Source organism: Asterias amurensis, chromosome 12 (assembly GCF_032118995.1).
Source record: "Asterias amurensis chromosome 12, ASM3211899v1".
Classification (NCBI taxonomy): Eukaryota; Metazoa; Echinodermata; class Asteroidea; order Forcipulatida; family Asteriidae; genus Asterias; species Asterias amurensis.
The window spans coordinates 16,901,497-16,922,689 of record NC_092659.1 but is presented as its reverse complement, the minus strand read 5'-3'; the positions used below and the strand labels follow the sequence as shown (position 1 = coordinate 16,922,689).

At 39.6% G+C, this 21,193-nt stretch overlaps 1 protein-coding gene across 4 annotated transcripts; it reads right to left on the bottom strand.

Annotated features, from left to right (window-relative positions):
- Positions 1–1,304: 1,304 nt before the first annotated feature.
- Positions 1,305–20,312, bottom strand: LOC139944917 (uncharacterized). Of its 4 annotated transcripts, none has more exons than XM_071942094.1 (14): positions 20,184–20,312; positions 18,702–18,959; positions 15,297–15,402; positions 15,060–15,150; positions 14,659–14,798; positions 14,077–14,293; positions 13,216–13,407; positions 12,585–12,782; positions 12,322–12,417; positions 11,589–11,696; positions 10,948–11,064; positions 4,751–4,864; positions 4,042–4,143; positions 1,305–3,687 (listed from the first exon to the last, which is right to left on the bottom strand). In XM_071942094.1, exons 2-14 carry the CDS (start codon positions 18,901–18,903, stop codon positions 3,439–3,441), a joined length of 1,932 nt encoding a protein of 643 aa, XP_071798195.1. In that variant the 5' UTR covers positions 18,904–18,959; positions 20,184–20,312; the 3' UTR covers positions 1,305–3,438. The 4 variants fall into 4 exon arrangements, with proteins under 4 accessions (XP_071798195.1, XP_071798196.1, XP_071798198.1 ...); XM_071942095.1 differs by having other exon boundaries at positions 20,177–20,293; XM_071942097.1 differs by having other exon boundaries at positions 18,702–18,950; positions 20,177–20,282.
- Between the last annotated feature and the right edge of the window lie 881 nt (positions 20,313–21,193).

The following is a 21,193-nucleotide window of genomic DNA, read 5'->3' as shown; positions in this document are numbered from 1 at the left end:
GTGCAAAGAGTTAGTCAGAGTGTCGACCAGGCGTTCAGGGGACTCAAAGTCTGATCGAAACCAGCGTGGTGATCACCCATTAGAACCCTTAAGGGACTGGCAGGTCCCGGTCCCTCCTTTACTCTCCCACACGGTATTACTCATCCACACCTAATTTGGGGATAGACATGACGGACCCCAATCCATTACTGGTGCTAACAGTAAAAGTCATGTCCCTCTTGGTACGGGTAGGATTCGAACCGGTGTACCAGCTCTGGATTGCACGCACAATGGAACTATCCAGTGCACCGTGTCGCCACGGTGCCCGTTGGTATTTGGAGATGATTTTAATACTACTTAAATAATTCACTGCGCTCATGCAAAAAGAAAGAAAACGCAAGTGGATTTCGAACCCGGATCTCGTAGCTCCGAGTCCAGCGCACATCTGGATTAGCTACGGTGCTATCTGCTTTTTTACAAGTATATTATGAATAATAAACAACCCCAATTAGAATGATTAATTGTTTAAATCAATTGCACCATTTAATTATCCTCGGAAGTGTTTATTTTCTTCTTTAGGAAATCATATTGTTTGTCAAAATTGTCGTACATCATTTTGTTAACATCCCTAGTTCAGGCATAACTGAATTGTTTTGTATGGGGTGTTAAAATGGCCTCCGAGGTCGACGTCTTTGGCAGCCTCTTAACTTCGTCGTTAAAATCTCAAACCAAGAGCTTCGAAATATCACTTTTACAGTTGTCATGTAATTACAAATTATGTCTTTTTTATTTATACTCATTTTTATTTATAATTTGCTTGTATATTCCTTAATTTTTTACCATTTTCTGATCACAAAGCTTGCCTATCTGCGTTCATTTAAAAAACCTGTTACAAGGCTTAAAGTTAGAGAGTCCATTTTATAATATTTCCCGAACATTTAAAAAAGAAATAACGAAAGGTAAGCTTTGTCCATTTCCCACCGTTATGTTTAAAGGCTTCAAGAGAGTCCAATTTAAACTGTTTTTCGATCAATTTTTTGTGTGTATAAAACCTCAAGAGGTAAGCCCTACCATTTTCTCTACTTATGAACGTTTCTTGATACAATCTCATGCGAATAAGCCTTGCAATTTGGTCACTTTTACAGTCCTATTTACATAAAAGGAGAACCAATGCAAAACACTACCCACACACACATAAAGCACCCTAGCCGAGAGCGAACCTGGGCCACAGTGGTGAGAGCGAATGTTATTGGGTGGTTTTAGGATTTGAAACAGTAAAAGAACTTCAAAGGGAAGACAAAAATAATGTAGCATCTACAAACAAGTCAATTATTTGGATAGATAATTTAATTGGTTAATAAAAACATAAATTTATATTATTTTGTCGAAAATAGTAAAAACATAAATAAAGATTTGTTGTTCAAAAACACGCACTTTTCGTTTTTGTGTTATAACAAATTGTTCATCTCACAAGTATTACATTACCTAGATGTACATTGATTAGTGAATTACTAGAAAAATAAATGTACATAAACTGTGACATTCATGTTGAGTTATTTCAGCACGGCAAAGATTTCATATTTAACTAGTACCTTTATTTACATACACAGATATGCCAGTCACAATAGCATTTGATTCAAAGCTATTTTTATGAGTAAAACATGAACTATTATGTCCACTGAATATGATTGATTTCTAATTAATTAAAATCTTATCGCTCCAAGGTTGGTAAAAAGATTCTAGTCTTTTATTTGGTAAAAACTGCTCTGGGCTTGTTAACACTCAATTTCTCATGTGAGCTACTAAAAAAAAAACTAACTACAGGCACTGGACACTATTATAAGTTATCACACAAGCGCGAGTGGAATACGAAACAATATAGCGCTTCTGCGTCCCATATCCAACGAGGCAGAAGGTTTGATTTGCAGCATATTGGTTGGTCTGTCTGTTCATAAGCTGGGGAACCAAAGCTGTGCTTCTCCCCGGACCTAGATGTTGCCTTTTGTTTACAGTTTCACCCTGTAAGATAAACTGCGCCAATAAAGTATCTAAACTCTTACAAATGGTCAGATATATCGGAACCTGAAATAGTATCCCAAAAAATAGTTATTTATTTCGAGTCACCGTTAATTTCTGCACATTTTGACACATCTTGTGTTGCGCTACGATGTGGTTTGGTGCATTCATGGGGTCTTGAGTGGCTTAAAGTCGAATTTCAAAAGTTGTAAAAGCCCCTTTTCAAGCTAAATCGTTGTATTGTAACGAGTAAGATCAGCGTTTCTTTTGCCCGCCTTTTATGAAGTTTTTTTGTCGCATGTTGGATAAATCGGTTGTGATGAACATACAGCATTAATTGTCAGTAACTAAGCAATGGGGCCAAAGATGGGAGGCATACATCATATGGGTTAAGAGCCAGATTCCCCGATATGGTAAGACAGAGAAAGGTGTTTCAAGATAACAGGACAGATGGCTCAACTGACCAAACGGGAAAGAGGACGGATCGTTGGTTGATAGAAGCCAGTATGTTGATTCGAGCTGCAGCTCATCGAGTTGGAACCTTATCAGCGACGGTCAGTAAAATAGTGGAATCGCTACCAAATTCAGGGAAATGTGGACGACCTGTCAAGGAGTAGCCGTTCAAGGGTGATTTTCTGCGAAGAAGAAAGTGAACAAGTCCATCTAGCCTGACTCCACTCTCGAGGGATTGCGACGCATCCTGATTAGGAAATGACAAGGGAATGACCAGGGAAAGATCAGAGGTCTCGTTGGGAGTATGAGAAGACGACTCCTTGCCGTTCAGGGCATTGATGTGGGACACACCAAGAATGGAGGACAGTATATCAGCAGTTTTAAAGTTAAAGATACGGCAATAAATTTCATGGTCAAATAAACCAAACGAGTGTGTGTCTTCTGTCTTGATTTTGTCTGTGTGTGATGCTTACGAGAGTTCCCTTCTGGAATTGGGATGAATAGGGGCTTTTGCAACTTTTGAAATTCGACCTCCAGCCACTCAAGCCGCCATAAAACCACCAAACAACATGGTATCGGTACACAATAGGTGTCAACATGTGCAGAAATTAATGGAGAATAAAAATGAATAATAATTTTTTTGTATACTATTTTAGGTTCCGATAAATCTGACCATTTGTAAGTGTTTAGATACTTTATTGGCACAGTTTATTTTATATTTACATTAATTTTGTCCATAATACTCTGTATTATACACTATTTGCAAGATTGAATAAACGTTTATAAGTATCTATCTATCTACCTTAAAAACCATTACATGGTGCTATGTAAAAGGAGTAGGTCTCATACGTCAAGTGTAAGCGCATATATACCTTGCAGGAAAACTGAAAGATTAAGCTCCTTGAGCTACACTAAGTGGCAGATATGAGCGCTATATAAGAAGCCACTATTATTATTACAAACAAGGCGTCCCAACTTGACCCTTTCCTTCTACCTAAATTCTAAACCTTTCTGAGTGACAACCTTCAACTCTCTTACAGTTCTCCTCAGCGATGCTAGCGATTCTTTTGACTTCTGGAACTTCCTGTCAGCACTTCTCGTGTGAAGCTGAAGAACGACCTTCCCGATGATGTCGTCACAGCGGGAGTACAGAAACGAGTTGACATATTTGGGCCCGAAGCGTTGGATGTTGCGTTGAGATGGTCTGATGTATAAACACGGTGTAAAGTCCTCGTGCCCCTGTAGCGGGATACAATTCAACTCAAAATCATTGTCCACATTCACGTTCAAAACAAAGAAGTTTACAGTACATACCGAGAAAAATGTTTATTTTTATTTACCTTTTTTTTTTTTTTTTCTGAGACTAAATGGTTAATGGGCTATCATTTTCATTGTAGCAGAGTCTTCAAGAAAGACTCTGCTAGGGTCGAAACGAGAGGACATTTGCTATGTTTGGTATTTATACCGTAGGTCCTTTTGGTTGGTAAGTAATTTACAACAGCTAATTATATTTTCTCTTATTTTTTGCTCTTAACCGCTTGGCCACGACACTTCCAAGCAAACGAGGTAGGAGGAGTCATGAATATTCATTACCTTGAGTTGTATCTTAATGAAGGCAGTGATCTGATTCTGACGCTCTTCCCAAGTCTCCTGTCCCTGTTCCTCAATGATCTGTTTCAAGTCTTTCTGACAAACCTTTAACAAAAAACACAATCCCAACATCAATGCCCTGTACATGCCAAGTACCAAATAAGAATGTTTGGAATTTAACCCTCCTACTCTTGTTTCACTTCCCAAATGGTCGGTCAGCCTGCTGGGAAGTGACACAAGAGTAGGAGGGAATACAAAATGGCAAATCTAGTGACACATCTGCTGTTCTAGTGTTAGGGTTAAAGTCATGAAATGTTAACAACAATGAGTATAAACCCTGTGCATGTCAGCTCTCAAAAACTGCCATCCCCGAGGCCAAAGGAGCGGATCATTGGACGATAGGTGTTCTTTGTGCATACAAAACAGTGGGCACAACATCAGCATACCTGGTAGCTTTTGCGCTATGTAAGGGGGTCAATTGATTTCTATAGGCCTCTTACACAACGCGAAATGCACTTCTGAACAATGTGCAATACCATTTCCGTCATTTTGAAAGTCAATTATATTATGCTATTTTAGGGCCCACCAATAATTTGTACATACAACATTTTTTTTCTTCTTTTTTTCACCCACACTTTAGTTTGTTGTGTTTCGACGCAATTGAAAACAGATTTATTTTAAAAGTCTAGAAGTAAAATCGCAAACATCTTACCTCGTAAGTATCTTTGATTACTGCGGGTAACTCTTCACTCAGCTCATACTTGAGACATATATGCAACGACTCGTAGCTAAGCTGACCAATGGAGAGGCACGTTGAGTTTATTGACTACAAGCGAGGAACACGCAACCAACGACCCAGCACCAACCACCACCCATGCAGTAAAAGACGGTCATCACCAAATGTAGCAGGCAGAAGAATGACATATGCAACCAAACAAAAATGAAAATAACCAACAATTAGTTGCTGGCCAATCACAGCATAACTTATTGCCACTTATTGTATGTCAATCTTGTAATTGTCACAAGTCCCGTACAGCCATGTCTTTCACTTAAAAGGCAGTGGACACTATAGGTAATTACTCAAAGTAATTGCTAGCATAAAAACTTACTTGGTAACAAGCAATGGAGAGGTGTTGCTATTATAAAACATTGTGAGGAACGGCTCCCTCTGAAGTAACATGGTTTTTGAGAATTTAAGTAATTTGAGTAATTTTCCTCGAAATTGATTTCGAGACATCAGAATCAGATTTTGAGGTCCTGAAATCAAGCAAACAACATCGTGTGACAAGGGTGTTTTTTCTTCCATTATTATCTTGCAACTTCGATGACCATTTGAGTTCAAATTTTCTCAGGTTTGTTTTCTTGTGCATATGTTGAGATACACAGAGTGAGAAGACTGGTCTGACAATTATCAATAGTGTCCAGCCACTCCAGTGTCTTTAAGGTCACCATAGGCATCTTAAACAATGAGCACCTGGCTTTCTGAATTGTCCGTTCAACAATATTTTTAAAAGATTGTCAGCAACAAAACATCAGAGGCATGATATTTGGCCCTTGAAGAAAAGTAGGACAATTTCTAGTGAGAAAAATAGTCAGCCAAAACATAGAACCCTTGACATCCCGCAACGAACTTACAGCTGGCACCTTTCCTATCTGCCATTTTGGAAGGCAATATGCATACAATGCAATTGATCCCCAAAATGGTGGAAATGGTAGATGGGCAATTTTATCACGGTGCGGCCATCTCAAATTTCTCCCATTGATATTTATGTTACCAAGCTGAGGCTTATATTATGGTTCCTATTTATAAAAATGATTATTAGCATTCGTTAACGTCTTTGATCTGAGGTACACGACCAGGATGGATGGAGGCAGCATGATCAAGGTCTGTACATTGTGTGCAAGGGGTTTATAGGTTTTGATTTGTATTTCAGGCTGTTCAATGACAACTTCCCTGATTTCTCTGAGGGAAAATAAAAATGTTGAATTTATAAAGTGGGAGGAGTATCATGCATGGGAAGATGAACAGAGATATGTGACAGATCAATGGAAAACAACAATTTAGACGGATGAACTGTTCATGAATTTAGATTACTGCAAACGTCATTAAAGAAGTTTTTTGTTGTAAATAATGAAATTTTGTCAGTTTTTTGTCAGTTCACAATTTTTATTTTTTATTTCACCACTGGTGAACTTACTTTAAATAATTGCCTCAATAGAATATTAGAAATAAATGTCTTAAAATAAACACATTTTAAAACGATTTCAACTCAAGATTTAGAAAATAAACAGGCAGTATTTTTGACTGCCTGAGAGTACTATGAACCAAGTTTACTTGGCCCAAAAGAAAAGGGAAAATAACTGCTTTCATTGCTGTTATTTGGTTGTTATTTTGCCATCTGGCATTGTTGCAAGAAAAAAACATATATGCGCAATCAAAAAACAAACAAACCTGTATTTGTGCTGGAGGAAATTTGCTGTTGAAAGCGCCCCCCATGCAGTCAAAAATATTTCTCCGTATTTTTTAAATCAATACACATGTTTACTTTGTCCTGTCTCTCTGTATCAAGTATCTTACAGTATATAATCAGGAAAACAATAAAAAATAGTAACGTATAAGGGAACAAGACGTAGAATTTAGCACATTGGAAAGTATTTATCAATAGAATTGACAGAAGAAAAAAAATCTTCCCTTTTTTGTCAGACTACACGTAGCAAAGAATATTACATCTTTTAAAATGCTAAACTAAAACAGAGCTGTAAAGTTAGAAGAAATAAATTAAATAATTTCTTTGGAATGTTTAAACTGAAACATTGCACAGGAGACTATTATCATTGTGTAACACAATTTCTATAATTCAAAAATCAAAGTAAAAACACTACCAATAATAGCAACGACAAGGAGCAATGCAGACACTATGTAAGTCATTCTTTGTCTTTCATAAGTGATTTGAATAGCATTTCAAACTTCTGTCATGTTTTATTTTGACTGATCCCCCTTTGTCCATAATATTTTAATGTATATCTTATGAGTTGTGCGTATACTTAGACAGTTTTCGCAAATACTGGATCAGTTTTGTAAATGTTTGTTAAAATTTGTAAATACTTGAAATGTTTTGTGAATACATGAAAAGTTTTGTGAGTACTTGATAAGTGTTGTGAATACTAGATAAGGTTTGTGAATAGGGGCCCTACTTGATAAGTTTTGTGAGTACTTGAAATGTTTTGTGAATGCACATTGAGTTTTGTGAATACTAAAAAAGTTGAACACATATGAATGCAAGATTAGTTTTGTTAATAGTTGAAAAGTTTTGTGAATATTTAAACAAAATTATGAATACTTAATATGTTTTGTGAATACTTGTATCAGTTTTGTGAATACTTCATGGACGAAGAAATAGACAAAGCTGCACAACTTATTTGAATAAAAAAATGGGCCCCCAACCTTCACTTCGACAATACCTTAAGACGGGTGTAGTGCACAGGACTACACAGCCCTGACATTACCACAATAAAATGAAAGCGGGACTAAAAGTGCAATAATAGTCTGATACCTTGCGGGTATGATGAGAAACTGTTTTTGTTACTGCTATTGCACATATATAGCAGGGATCAGGGGTCGAATCACAAAAAGTTAAGACTACAGTCCAATCTCGACTTAGGACGAGTTACTTGTCCTCACTTAGGACTAGCAATACATTAACTTAGGACTAGTCCTAACTCTTTGTGAAATCGACCCCAGGTCAACGATGGCAGGTTGCTGGCGGTCTAGTTCTCGGACTGCTCCTGCTGGTCATCTGATAGAGTTTGAATATGTGAGGCAGGTATCCCACGCTTTGAATTTCCACTGCTGAATACTTTTGTTGCCCAAATTTGCTTTGAGAAGCGTTTGAGGGGACCGGGATGTTTAGAACCCACCTCACCTTCAGCAACAGAAGCCCCTTGGACAACGAACCTTGAGATGTCTTTTGGTGGCCGCAAAACAAGTGGGTCTTCTGTCTGGCCGTTTACTTTCACAGCGCCAACCACTTCTCCCTCGGAAGTCTGTCCAGGTTTTTCTGTAGTTTGCTTTGAGGCAAGTGGGTCTGACTGGCCCTCTTCATCAGTGGCTCTCTCAACCAGCACTTTCTCGCCAGACTGCCTGTGGTTAGGAACAGTATTCCTATCCTTATGATTTCCCCAGCCAAACCTTTTTGTAGCAGAAATCTTCCCTCGAAGGCTTGAGCGAGTCTTTGGGAGAGCCTGACTTTGAGAATCAAGACTTTCACTACCAGGAACCTCCCCTGGTTCTGAAATTTGCTGTGAAGTTTGAGCTCTGTCTTTCCTGATATTAACTGTACTGACCACTTCTGGCTTGACATCCTGCTCTTGTTTGCCTGTAGTTGGCTTTGAGGTTAGTGTATCTATCTGGCTCTCTACGGTGCCTTTATCAACATCCACTTTCTCACCAGTCTGCCCATGATTAGGAACATTCCTATCCTTAGAATGTACCCATCCAAACACTTTTGTACCAGAAATCTTCCCTCGAAGGCTTGAGCGAGTCTTTGTGAACGTCTGACTAGGGGAATCAATTTCAGGAACTTCCTGCTCTGATTCTGAATTTTTTTGTGAAGTTTGAGGGCCTCTGTCAATGTCAATACTGACTGTACCAGCCACCTCTTGCTTGACAGTCTGTTCTGCCTTGTCTGTAGTAAGGTTCGAGTCAAGTGTATCTGTCTCAACAACTACGTTCTCTCCAGTTTGCCCATGTTTGGAAACGGTTTTCTTACCCTCATGATTTCCCCAATCGAAAATTTTTGTCAAAGAAATTTTCCCTCGAAGGCTAGTGCGAGTCTTTGGGGATGCCCGAGTAAGAGAATCATTTCCATCTCTACCAGGAACGTCTTCCAATTCTAAACTATTCTGTGAAGTTTGAGGACCTCTGTTGGTCTCAATATTGAGTGTACCGACCACTTTACCCTCAACAGTCTGCCCTGGTTTGGCTGTAGTTGACTTTGAGTCAAGTGGATCTGTCTCCCCCTTAACATCACCTTTATCAACAACTACTTTTTCTCCAGTTTGCCCATGATTAGCTGTCTTAACCAAAACTCTCTCGCCAGCTTGCTCGTCTTTAGAAACAGTTGTTTTACCTTTTGGATTTACCCAACCAAACATTTTTGTTGCAGATATCTTGCCTGGAAAACTTGTGAGAGCCTTTTTGAGTGTTGGTCGTTTAGAATCCAGCTCATCTCTACCTGAACTTTCCTCCTCCACAATCTGCCCAGGGTTGTCAAAAACATGCTGCGAGGTCTGAGGAATTCCGTGGGTCTCAACAATACCTGCTTGAATGTCTTTTCCCTTGTCGGTCTTCCCTTGTTCATCTGCAAGAGTTTGCATGGCAAGAAGGTCCCCTGTCGGGTTCTGAACAACTCCTGAACCATCTACTCCCTTCTCGTCAGTCAACTCTTGACTTGCAAGGTTCGGAGAAGCTTTTCGACCTTGAGAACTTACCCACCCAACCATTCTTGTCGAAGAAACCCATCCTGCCAGACCTTTGTGAGTCTTTCCAAGCGTCTGATTTTCAGAATCAAGGTCATCCGACTGTCCTGTTTGGTTTGCAAGTTGCTTTGAGGTTGGTGAATCTGTGTGAACCTCAACACGGCCAAACACTACCTTCTCATCAGTTGGCTCTGCTGTTTTCTTTGAGGTACTTGGATCTGTTTGCCCCTGAATATTGGCGGTCTTATCCACACCCTTCTCGTCAATCTGCTCTTGGCTGTCAAGGCTCAAAGAGTTTCTTTTATCATGTACCCACCCAACCATCTGCCCAGGAAAACCTACAAAAGTCTTAACAAGTGGCCATTTCTTTGAACCGACTTCATCCATACCACCCATACCCTCCTCACCCGTATGTCCTGGTAGGTTCGCAAGTTGCTGTGAGGTTTGTGGATCTGTCTGGCCCTCGACAATGCCAGCTCCAACCATTTTCAAGTTGTCATTTTCTTGTGGTTTGTCAACTTCAGTTGCCTTTGAGTCACTTGATTCCATTTGCTCCTGCACATGGTTTGTCTCATCGACAGACTCGCCGTCAGTCTGCTCTGTCTTGTCGAAGCTCAAAGTACTTCCTGTAACCTTAGAACTTACCCAGCCAGCCATTCTTGTAGCATAAATATGTCCTAGAAGACCTTTACGGGTATGTTCAAGTATCTGATTTTCAGAATCAATCTCATCCACACCAACATCAACTCCAGCCCCTTGTTCATCTGTGACTGACTGCGAGACATGTGAATCAGTATGACCATCATGACCTTTTGCCACTCCATGAACTGTCTGCTCTAGGTTTGCACCTTCCTGTGAGGTTTGTGAATCTGTCTGGCCCTCGACATTTCCACCAGGTCCAACCATTTCCCAATTCTCATTTTGCTGTGATTTGTCAGCCTTACCAACCACTTCACTCTCAAGAGTACGCTCTGGGCCATCTATGGCCATCTGTCTCATCAAGGTTGGCCTCCTTGCTGTAAAGCTGACCCTTCCTACCATCCTCCACATCCAATTTAGCTCTGGGGTGCTTACAGGTGTCTGACCTTTTGAATTATCCCTATCTCTACCAACCTCTAGCTCCTCTTCAGGATGGTAAGGGTATTCAGTTGGCATCTCTCTTCCGATTTGAGATTCCTCTAAATCTATATCAATTTCTGTGCTATCAAAATCAGTGTAATCATAGTCGAGTGAGGTCTGGAGGGGCATTTGTCGGTGTGTTTGTTTGGGTATCTGATTGGGCGTGTGTCTGGGTGTTTGATTGGGCGTGTGTCTGGGTGTTTCATTGGGCGTTGAATTGGGTGTATGACTAAGCGATTGTCTGGGTGTTTGATTGGGCGTTTGTCTGGGTGTTTGATTGGGCGTATGCCTCGTACGCAATCTTCTAGTCACCTGTGAATCCACGATAGACTGAATGGCTTGAAGAACTTCCGGGGGAGATATCTGCTCCAGTCGTCTCTTCAGTTTACGGAATGTATACATGTTGTCATTGTAGTAGTTGAACTTGCACTGTTATCAGAAAAAGTAAAACAATATTTTTTTCTTTTTTCTTTTTTACAGACTCAGAGTCCTTCCCTTCTGGGGCTTCAAACAGGTGTATGGAACCCTTTCCAGCACCCGAGCCCAAGCCTAAGCCCAGGTCTAAGCCAGCACCAAAGTCAGAACCCAAGCCTGGTTCAAGCCCAGGCCCAAGCCACAACCGAAGCCAGTAGTGCCCAAGACCAAGCCCAAGCCTTGGTTTGGAAAATGGCCAAAGTCACCCGGAGTACATCCTTAACAAGGGACAAAACTTCAGTGGTGTATGTATAATTCCTAGACTAGCCTCTAGTCACACCTTCCTAGAGTAGCCCCCAGTCATACATACCCTCAGTGTACGGTTCCTAAACTAGCCCCCAGTTATACCTACTCTGAGTGTGTGATTCCTAGACTGGCCCCAAGTCATACCTACCCCCCAGTGTTTATTTTCTAGACTAGCCCCCAGTCATACCTACCCTCAGTGTATGATTCCTAGACTAGCCCCCAGTCATACTTACCCTCATGAGAGCCTTGACAAGCTTTAACTGTTTATTGGTCTGGGGTTTCAGTTTCTTCAGACGACTCACAGCAACCACAAAAGACGTGAAGTAATCTGTCAGATCGCCCTGCAATGAAAAAAATGGGAAAAAAACATTTAAAGTCAGAACTACATGTAGTGTTCAGTTATTTGCCTTAACCCTCTTACTCTTGGCGACATTCTTCCAGCGAGTTGACAAATCATTAGGAATCTTCCAGTTGACCAGTCTTGGAAACCAAGCATCTGCATGGGTTTTGCATGGTAGCACAGCTGTGGAACTGTATACATGCCATTGGGAGTCAATACACTTGTGCAAATTACCACAAAAAATGGCCTACAAGATAGGTGCGTGAAGGTGCACTGTGTCTATCCTGCATGGAAATCTCACTTTGTGTTACTTATTATTGTGTTACTTTTTATTGTACATGTGTACTACATTATGTTTGTCATATCTCCACATTTGAACTTAACAAGAACTGGACAAAACCTTCGGTAGTTTTCTTTACAAATTCCAAATCTCAAAAAGGAACTATCGGTGTGACCAATCAGAACCTTTAAATACCTAAAAGAAGTTTGGCAGCCTCATGCTGTGACAAAACTTGTAAACAAGCAAAGAAAATGTCACGTCATATGTGCTTTGGTCTTTATACAATTAAACATTTCTCTCATACAATCACTTTTTTTACAAAAAAATATGTTTGATATGTATTTACCTGATGTTTTGCGAGAGTTTGCATGTTGCTCCTTGAAGCTGGTAAGACCTTTGGACTCTCTCCTGCAATCTCTAGTGCATCAATCAGCTGCTTATACTGTAAAGTATAGAAAAGAATAAATGGTAACAAACCCCGAACTAATTATCTTTGCACAAAATTTGAATCTGAGAAGGGTTTCTATGATTTTTTGCAATATCTCACAAACGCGACCAATTTGAAATGAATTAAATTCAGTTATTTTTTTTTAAACCAGAGATAAGAACCTTTGGAAGCCAGGCGTCAATCTTGTCTTGGAACTTGATGATGTTATCAAACAGATCCTTCATCTGCTTTAAGCAATCCTCACTCTCCTCTCCCTTAATTGACGCCTCGTAGTTCTCAACTTGAACGACCTCTAACGCCTGACGACAAACTGTACAAACGCGTACGTAGTGACGGATGTCAGGTTCCAATTCAGGACTCTGTGATCGGTGAAAGAGAAATCCAAAATCAGGCCCTTAAAGGGTTTGGGTACTTTTTGTAAGAAACAAAACAATGATATGTACAGATTTACATTTAACTTACACAGTTTAAAGATAATGATGTTAGAAAGCTTCCCTTAAAATATTTGAAAATATATATGCTGTAGTTTTTGAGAAATGAGTAAAACTATTTCACAAACATTTTTTTTTGTCTCAGTGAGTCAGATTTACTTGACTCCCCTTAAAACATTGCTCTGTTATTTTCACTTTTCTGAAAAAAACTTGAAATTTGTTAAAGCAGACTTTTTCGAGCAATGTCTCAAATGAAAGCTTGCAAAATACCTATTGAATTTTAAATTAAAATTTTGGGGTCAAATCGGCCGAAAAACTCTGACATAGCATCTTTAATTATTTAATTAATAAACCAACTCACCCCAATGACTTTGATGATGGCCCACCTTGCAAGCTTCCCAACATGTTCTTGATCGTCTTTATCAGGTACATAGAGGAGCAGGTCCTTAACGGAGCAGGAAAAGCATGCAAGACGACCGCAGATGTAACAATTGTGTTTCTTGTACGTCATCGTGAAGGCCGTGCTGCAGAACTGACAATTTGCACCAGCAGACTGCAACGAGCCAATGACAAATTAGAATAAATTACATACCAGGCTTGCTTTTCCAGTTACAAAATCCATTTTGAAGCGCCATCCTTTACTATCACCTAAACTTTATTTAGGTGAGAATTGCGGTAACATCATACAGTGTGTAGATCTCATCGCAAATACTTGGTTCACGTATGTAAGGTGTAGAAAGAGGTGCACGCTGGTCTAGCTAGCGCTCAAGTTTGATCGCTAGCTAGACCAGCATAAACCTCATTCAAAAGTAAGCACCTGCGCACTGGGTTGTTAGCGCTTGCACAATGAGTATTTGCGTAAAAAGATCTATGTGTAAATCTCTTTTGAGCAGTGTTGGTTCTGGTTGACTACACTCAACGTTTTGTCCAGTATGCTCTGATTGTATTCGGGAGAATAATGGACTCTGTTGCTAGATGCTGCTTAAGTACTGCCTTGGAGACTAACTGGTATTTTGGTGTGGCAGATTCTAGCAACAGAATTCAGTGTTCTCCTGAAGACGATCAGAACATACTGATGGAAACGTTGACTTGTCAACCACTGGTTCTTTTCAAAACCAACACTACGCAAAGGAGGTTTACACATGGAGCTACCACAAACCTCACCTAATTATAAACTCACCACTAAAAGTCCTAGTTCCCCAAAGTGACATTTGGTACTTACAATCCATGTAATTGGTTTCTTCCACTCCGGAGGTCCTATCTTGACCAGACCAGGCACTTTACTGACGTGATTCTTGAGAGCACTCAGTTTCCTCATCAAGATGTTCTTTCCAGTTCCTTCAGACTGAGGAAGACGAACTTCCTGAGATGGTGGTAGGTCCGTCAGGTTCATCGAGAACCCTTCCACGAGACGCTGACACTCTTTCTCAAGATGTGCTCTATAAGTATTGAGAGAGAAAAACAAGTCAAATTGAGGACTGATCTAACAGGTTAAATTTGCATCTAGGATATAGATTACTATTTGGTTTTACCCTTTCATCGATGTGAGTAAGCATTGTATACTCAGTACTTTTCCCCGAGTAAGATTCAAACTTTCTCTAGCTACCGGGCAATCTCAGTGGTCTAGTAGACATCTGCTCTAGTATTGCAAATGTCGTGGGTTCGAATTTCACCCAAGAAATATGCCTGTGGTTTTTGTATCACAGGACTCAGGAAAGTACTAACTATACAGTGCTAAGACACATCGATGTAAGGGTAAAACCAAAATTAATAATGTTCAGTGTCTTCTTTCATCTTAGTTTACCTGCTTGGCTTTTGAGTTGTCTCCCCGATGGCCTCAGCATGGGCTAATAGAGAATCTCTACGCATCTCAAGAAATGTTTGTGTCCAGATGCGAGCTTGCCCTGGTCCTTGGGTCTCAGAATTAAAACATTTTGAGCAAACCTACAAAAGGCATAACAAAAAATCAACATTTGTTTGTTTTATTTCATTAATTGAACTTAATTAAGAGTAGAGAAACTGAAGAGAAGGTCAATGGTTTCAAACCAAACAAGGATATTAATAATACAGCGCTCAGGTCTGTCACGCAGTGACGCTCATGGCGCTCCAACATTATCACCAGAGCTTGAATTCCGTGCTCTTATCCGCCCGGCCGAGACACCCCATATATATCACAGAGTCAAAATAATATGTAGTTAAACTTACCATGAAAAGTTTACCATTTGGATCATACTCCGCTGTTGGAGATAGCTTCCTCTGAAATGATAAACATCTCGCACAAAACACCTCACCGCATCTACAGACAAGACAATGATTAACAGTTAACTTGGAACACGGCAGAATCTAAAGCATGGGTTTTTGCATGAATGTGAAAATTCCTTAAACATGGCTTGCTGGCCTAGCTTGGAACCTTGGAAATGGGGTAAAGCATTTACTTCTTACTTTCTGCAGTGATGTTTCCGGAGCTTCAAAATGAACTTGGCCTTACAGCTGGAGTTCTGACACCTTGACCGTTTGCTTGGGTTGATCCAGTGCAACCTTGTGATTGCTGTCAAAACAAAAATAGCAGAGGAAACGATTGAATAACCTTTGTTTACAAAGCCTTTTTTTTTACCGCCTTTTTTTTTTTTTACAAAATTGGGCCAGATGAAAAATATAAATTTTTAAAAAAGCCCCATCGGTTGTCCTAAAAAATGCGCTGGAGACCTTTTTGTGAAAAAAAGAAAGAAAAGGCCCTCCTTCTTCTACCTCTATTCAAAAAGGCAAGACGGAATTTTTTTTGCATTTTTTTTCTTTGGCCTTATATGAACGACATCTGAACAAGTTTCTTCATATTAAAAGTTGATAAAAATCAGACAGTGCAAAATGAACATTGTGCGATTATAATTTTGTTTCATTTGAACTGTGTACAAATCATGCCTCCAGGAAGTCCGGCTTTAGCAGACCCTTTGTAAACATGTGATGTGACAGGGCAGGTTAAACCTGGTCTACAAGCAATACAATTTAACCAGTCGGAAGATTCAGTACTGATAACAAAACAAACCATGAAACTTGGATACAAATCTTAGAAAATGATGGTATTTCCACCTTTTGATAAGGAGTAATTGATTCCAAAGGGCTTCCGGGAACAGTATACTCGATGCGTACATTGTAGATCAAAGAGCAGGATTTGTTTTCATCCAGAGTTAATGACTGCATTGTTCCAGACATAAACCAGTCGGAATTCAGATCAAAGTCTGAAACTTTGCATCCCTGTTCTGAAGAAGAACTTGCAATGTACATTTAGTAGGCCTATCTGAACAAAACAAATCAACACAATGAAAATAGGTAGAATCAGGAACCATGGAATCGAGGATAGTTACATTACACGGTCTAGGGTCATTTGGCAAAAAAATGCTACGTAGAACTTGTCGGGCTGCATCATATGGTTTTGTACTTTGCCCTCTCATGTTTATGGGATGGATAAAATCAACACCTAGCCTCCCCCCCCCCCCCCCCCTCCAAATTTTCTAGAAAGTTCCTCTAGTGTGGGCGGAGCTTTAGTAATAGATGTCTACAATGAACACAGCTTTTTAAATACTGCGGTAATTTGGCTCAGTTTCGTAAGTTCATTTCTCTTCCTGAATACTGTAAGCAAATAAAAATATGAAAACCAATATCAAAGCTATGTTTACACAGCTACACTGGACTGTGACAAATAATACAACCCTGCCCGTTCGAAGATAACATTTTAATTATTACTCTTTTAGCATGTGCTCTTTTAAAGGCAGTGGACACTATTGGTAATTCTTCAAAATAATTATTAGCATAAAACCTTTTTTGGTGACGAGTAATGGGGAGAGGTTGATGGTATAACACATTGTGAGAACCGGCACCCTCTGAAGTGCCATAGTTTTTGAGAAAGAAGCAATTTTCCACGAAATTGAATTCGAGACATCAGATTTAGAACTTGAGGTCTCAAAATTAACCGTCTAAACGCACACAACTTCGTGTGACAATGGTGTTTTTTTCTTTCATTATTATCTCGCAAGTTCGATGACCGATTGAGCTCAAATTTTCACAGGTTTATTATTTTATGCATATGTTGAGATACACAAACTGTGCAGGCTAGGCTTTGACAATTACCAATAGTGTCCATTGTCTTTAAAACAAAATAATCCATAGAATTTCAGTCAGCGCCTTGTATCTCAGAACTTGATTATTTTCTCTGCAAAAGTCGCCTTGTTCACAGTCATTAATAAAGTATTCAGTTCCAGGGAAGTACAAAAACATTTAAAAGACAAAACATCATACAATTAAAAAGAGCCAAGGATAGCCCAAGAGCGGACTCAATCAAAACCTACAGAAGAATTCCAGACAAACAGAAATACATCAAAGAGTAAAAAGAACTGTGAACAAGACATTCAAAGTCGGTTCTTCTTCTAACAAAACACCCTTTTCCAGCACCTTGTTTGCTTTGAAAATAATGTTCTGTTTTTCTCCGTAACAGCCCTTACCTTGCCAATATTTATTTAATCTTTCTTTATTCATTTATTCAATGGGAAATAACCGTTTTAACCAAGGGCAAGCTCAATCACAATCTCAAAAGGAACCAAGGAAATTCGTCAAAGAGTAAAAAGAAATTTTACAAGGTCAGTCCATGAAACATCAGGATGTCAGACTGTTTTGCTTTCTATGATGACTATTTTCTCAGTGAAAGTTGCCTCTGCCCACTTCTGTTTAATCATTGATTTGTTTTAGCGGCAGTCTTAAAAACTCAAGAAGACATTCACATTACATACACAAGCCTGTTGAGGACACGTAGAAATAACTAAATCTTGAGCAAACCCACTCATCTCAAACTGGTAATTTGTACAATCAAAAATGAAAACTAGACTCAGGCAGTGGGGAAAAAAATAGTAGAACCCACACATAACAAATAAACTTTGCACATTTAATTAGTGCACAAAAATTATTGGGAGACCACCAACACAGGGCTAGTACATTTACATGTACATGTAGCTCTGTTGGTAGAGCGTTGGCTTGGTTCAAATCCCGCTCTAGTAAATTTTTCTTTGATCAACAATAAATCAAGAAAGAAATGTGCTACGTGGGCCCATGTCTCCTTTTGTTTACACAAACATGACGGAAATACAGGATTCAACATTGCTTACATAGGCCTACATATAGAAAGGTTTGCGGTAACACCATGTAATGACTATCTCTAATGAGTTGGGGTGGTTCTAAAAAGAACCGTTGGTGTTAACTCGACGTTTCGATCAGTATGCTCTGATCGTCTTCTGGATAAATCAGAGCATACTGATCGAAACCAACGGTTCTTTTCAGAAACACCCCAACTCATTAGAGATAGCCATTACATGGTGTTACCGCAAACCTTTCTATATCGTATTTCTACCATGCAAAGTATCAAATCCTACTTATTGCTTACATAACATACATAAACAACCAGTAGGCTTAAGCTCCACCCCTATAGATAACTCAAATTTACCCAGTCGGTTTCCCTTTCCCTTTTCCCTGTTGTTAATATTTATAACTAAAATTAAAAAAACAAAACAAGGAAAACTGCTACGCCCTAAACGGCAGTTTCAGTTACAAGATAGAGAATAGCTTCTGAGACTGGCACTCCAACAAAATTATACTGACAAATTGACAAAAAGCTCAGTGAGTAGAGCATGTTAATTCAGAGAATGCATAGCTGTATAGTCAATTTGTCTTTGTTCGTTCATCCTGAATTTAAATTAAAATTTCACCCAGTCAGTTTCTATTGCAGTTTATTACTAAAAGAAAAGAAAAAAACATGAAAAAATGTATCAAACAAAATTCAAAAAAATAGAATCGGCAGGGTACCTTTGCTTCCCTCGGTGAAATCCTGACTTGACGAGTCTTCATGCTGACTAACAAACCTCTGGAGTTGAGTTCGAACCTGAGCCAACTCAGTGTCATTGAACATGTCGTAATCCATTGATTGGTTACGGCGGGAAGCTGGATTCCACGGACTCTGATCAATCGGTGACATGGGTGACGATAAGGGCGGCGATGCTGCGGCCATGATGGTGTCAGAGCTTGTGTCTTCGATGGTGTTCTGCCTCACGTCATCTGAAGGCTCTATCAAAGAAGATCAGAAAGTAAACATTATAGAGTCTTGTTTGTTTTTTCAGCAATTCATTTATTATTTTACAGCGCTCCTCCGCGATCATTACGGTGTATTTTATTTATAACACAAAAGCAGATTTCACGCCAGTCGTTGTTACTAATGCGTGCGACAATAAATAAAAGAAACATTGAACGCTAGAGGTAGCTTTGGAACGATGCACTAGTGTGATATTAAACGCCCTCTATTGGTAAAATCTACGCGAACCAGCAATAAACGCATTGAGACAAGACTCGACGTGTCACGTGGGAGTTTTCGCGCATTTCCAGGCGGCGCAAATGCAAAGGCGAAGCGCATACCGTCAGCATACGTAGCTCAATCAACATCTATTGTGCAATCTCGAGATTGAGCAGCGCAATTAACAGATTGCTAGCTTTATGAACTCGCAGCCGGGTACACTACTACACGTACGTACGTACACACACACGCTACTGTATACGTCGTCCGTGCAATACTAGAACTACTACAAGATCAACCATGGATCAACGACGTATTTTCTCGTAAGAAAATGTGTATTTTCTCATGCTTTATATCTCAAATGTGAAAACATTTTAGAAAAAAGGACACATTAAACATAAAAACCTTAAAATCGTGCGGTATTTTCTCACACGGGAGTGGGATTGTTTTATTTTATTTTGTCTGTAAATTTTATTTGTGTACGTCCGAGTCCGACCCGACCTGACCATTTAAGTAATCATAAACTGAGTATGCTATCAAACAAATTAAGCTCCTGGACAATCTAAGAAGAGTAATTATTTTAGGAGCTCAAATTTAGCTCCTGAGTATTCTCAGGAGAGCGATTAAAAGAGCTCCTTCTATTTCTAGAAACGAAGGTCTGAAGCTCATTGTAGATTTGTCCACTGCTTGAATGAAGCACCACACACTGTTCCAATTCCCTCATCAATAACTATATTAACTAGTTCTAGATGCTGAACATCAGGCTTTGACTGATGACAACTCCCGTAATGTAGAATACAAAAAACGGGCCTACATAATTTTAGCCCCACTTGTGTGGCCATGCCAAGAATTCAGCTAGCTAGAATTCCACACAACACAAGCATGACAAGTGGGGCTAACATTCAATGTTTTAATTAATGGTAGCTCAAATTATTTCATACATTCAATTAAATGAAAAAAAAAACATCAATCATTCGTCAGTCTTAGTTCTTACCCCTTACCGAAAATGTATCCGTGTAGAGATTTGCCGATTAAACTTCTCAAGATCCAATTATTTCACAAAGGCCTACACAATTCATAATCGTAAATTGATCATCAGCAGACACGGGGATTTTGCAGGCTGCCGAAATAGAAATAGAATACGTAATGTGATAATAATAAACAGTAAACAAGTAATTTGCACAGCGCCACCTCGAGGCAGCTTTGTGACAGTGTGAGGTCAGGGCAGATGATTCTGAGTCACTGTAAACAATGAGTTCCATAAGGTTTCTCTTTACAACGGCTTTGTAAACTTAAAGGAACACGTTGCCTTGGATCGGACGAGTTGGTCTATAAAAAGCGTTTGTAACCGTTTGTTATAAAATGCATATGGTTAGAAAGATGTTGTAAAAGTAGAATACAATGATCTACACAAATATGCCTCGAAGTTGCGTGGTTTTCCTTTTACCTCGCCGACTAACACGGTCGGCCATTTATGGGAGTCAAAATGGGCGACCGTGTTTCTTCGTGACGTAAAAGGAAAACCGTGAAATTCCGAGGCATGTTTGTATGGATCATTATATTCTACTTTTGGGTTATCTTTCTAACCATATGCATTTTGTAACAAACGGTTTCAAGCGCTTTTCAAAGACCAACTCGTCCGATCCAAGGCAACGTGTTCCTTTAAAGGGCACAATACACAAACTCTTACACGTGGTGGTAATTAAGCAGTTATATAAATACTAACACCGAGCACAGTTTCACAGCATCCAGTTGTTTACTGATCTTTGTGATTCTTGAGCCGTCTCAAGTTGCTCAAAACTTGCCAATTATGCTTACCCCAATTTCAACTTTTGCTTGGGACCGTGTTGCGCTGTCACGTCACCAAACAACCGATCGCAATTATTTTTTGTCGTACCACACGCTGGCCACGGGGTCAACAGTGAAGGGATCCGGGAAGCGACCATACCTTATGCGTGTCTGCGATGGTCAGCGGGTGGTACGAATAAAAAATTGCCAACCGCTCATTCCA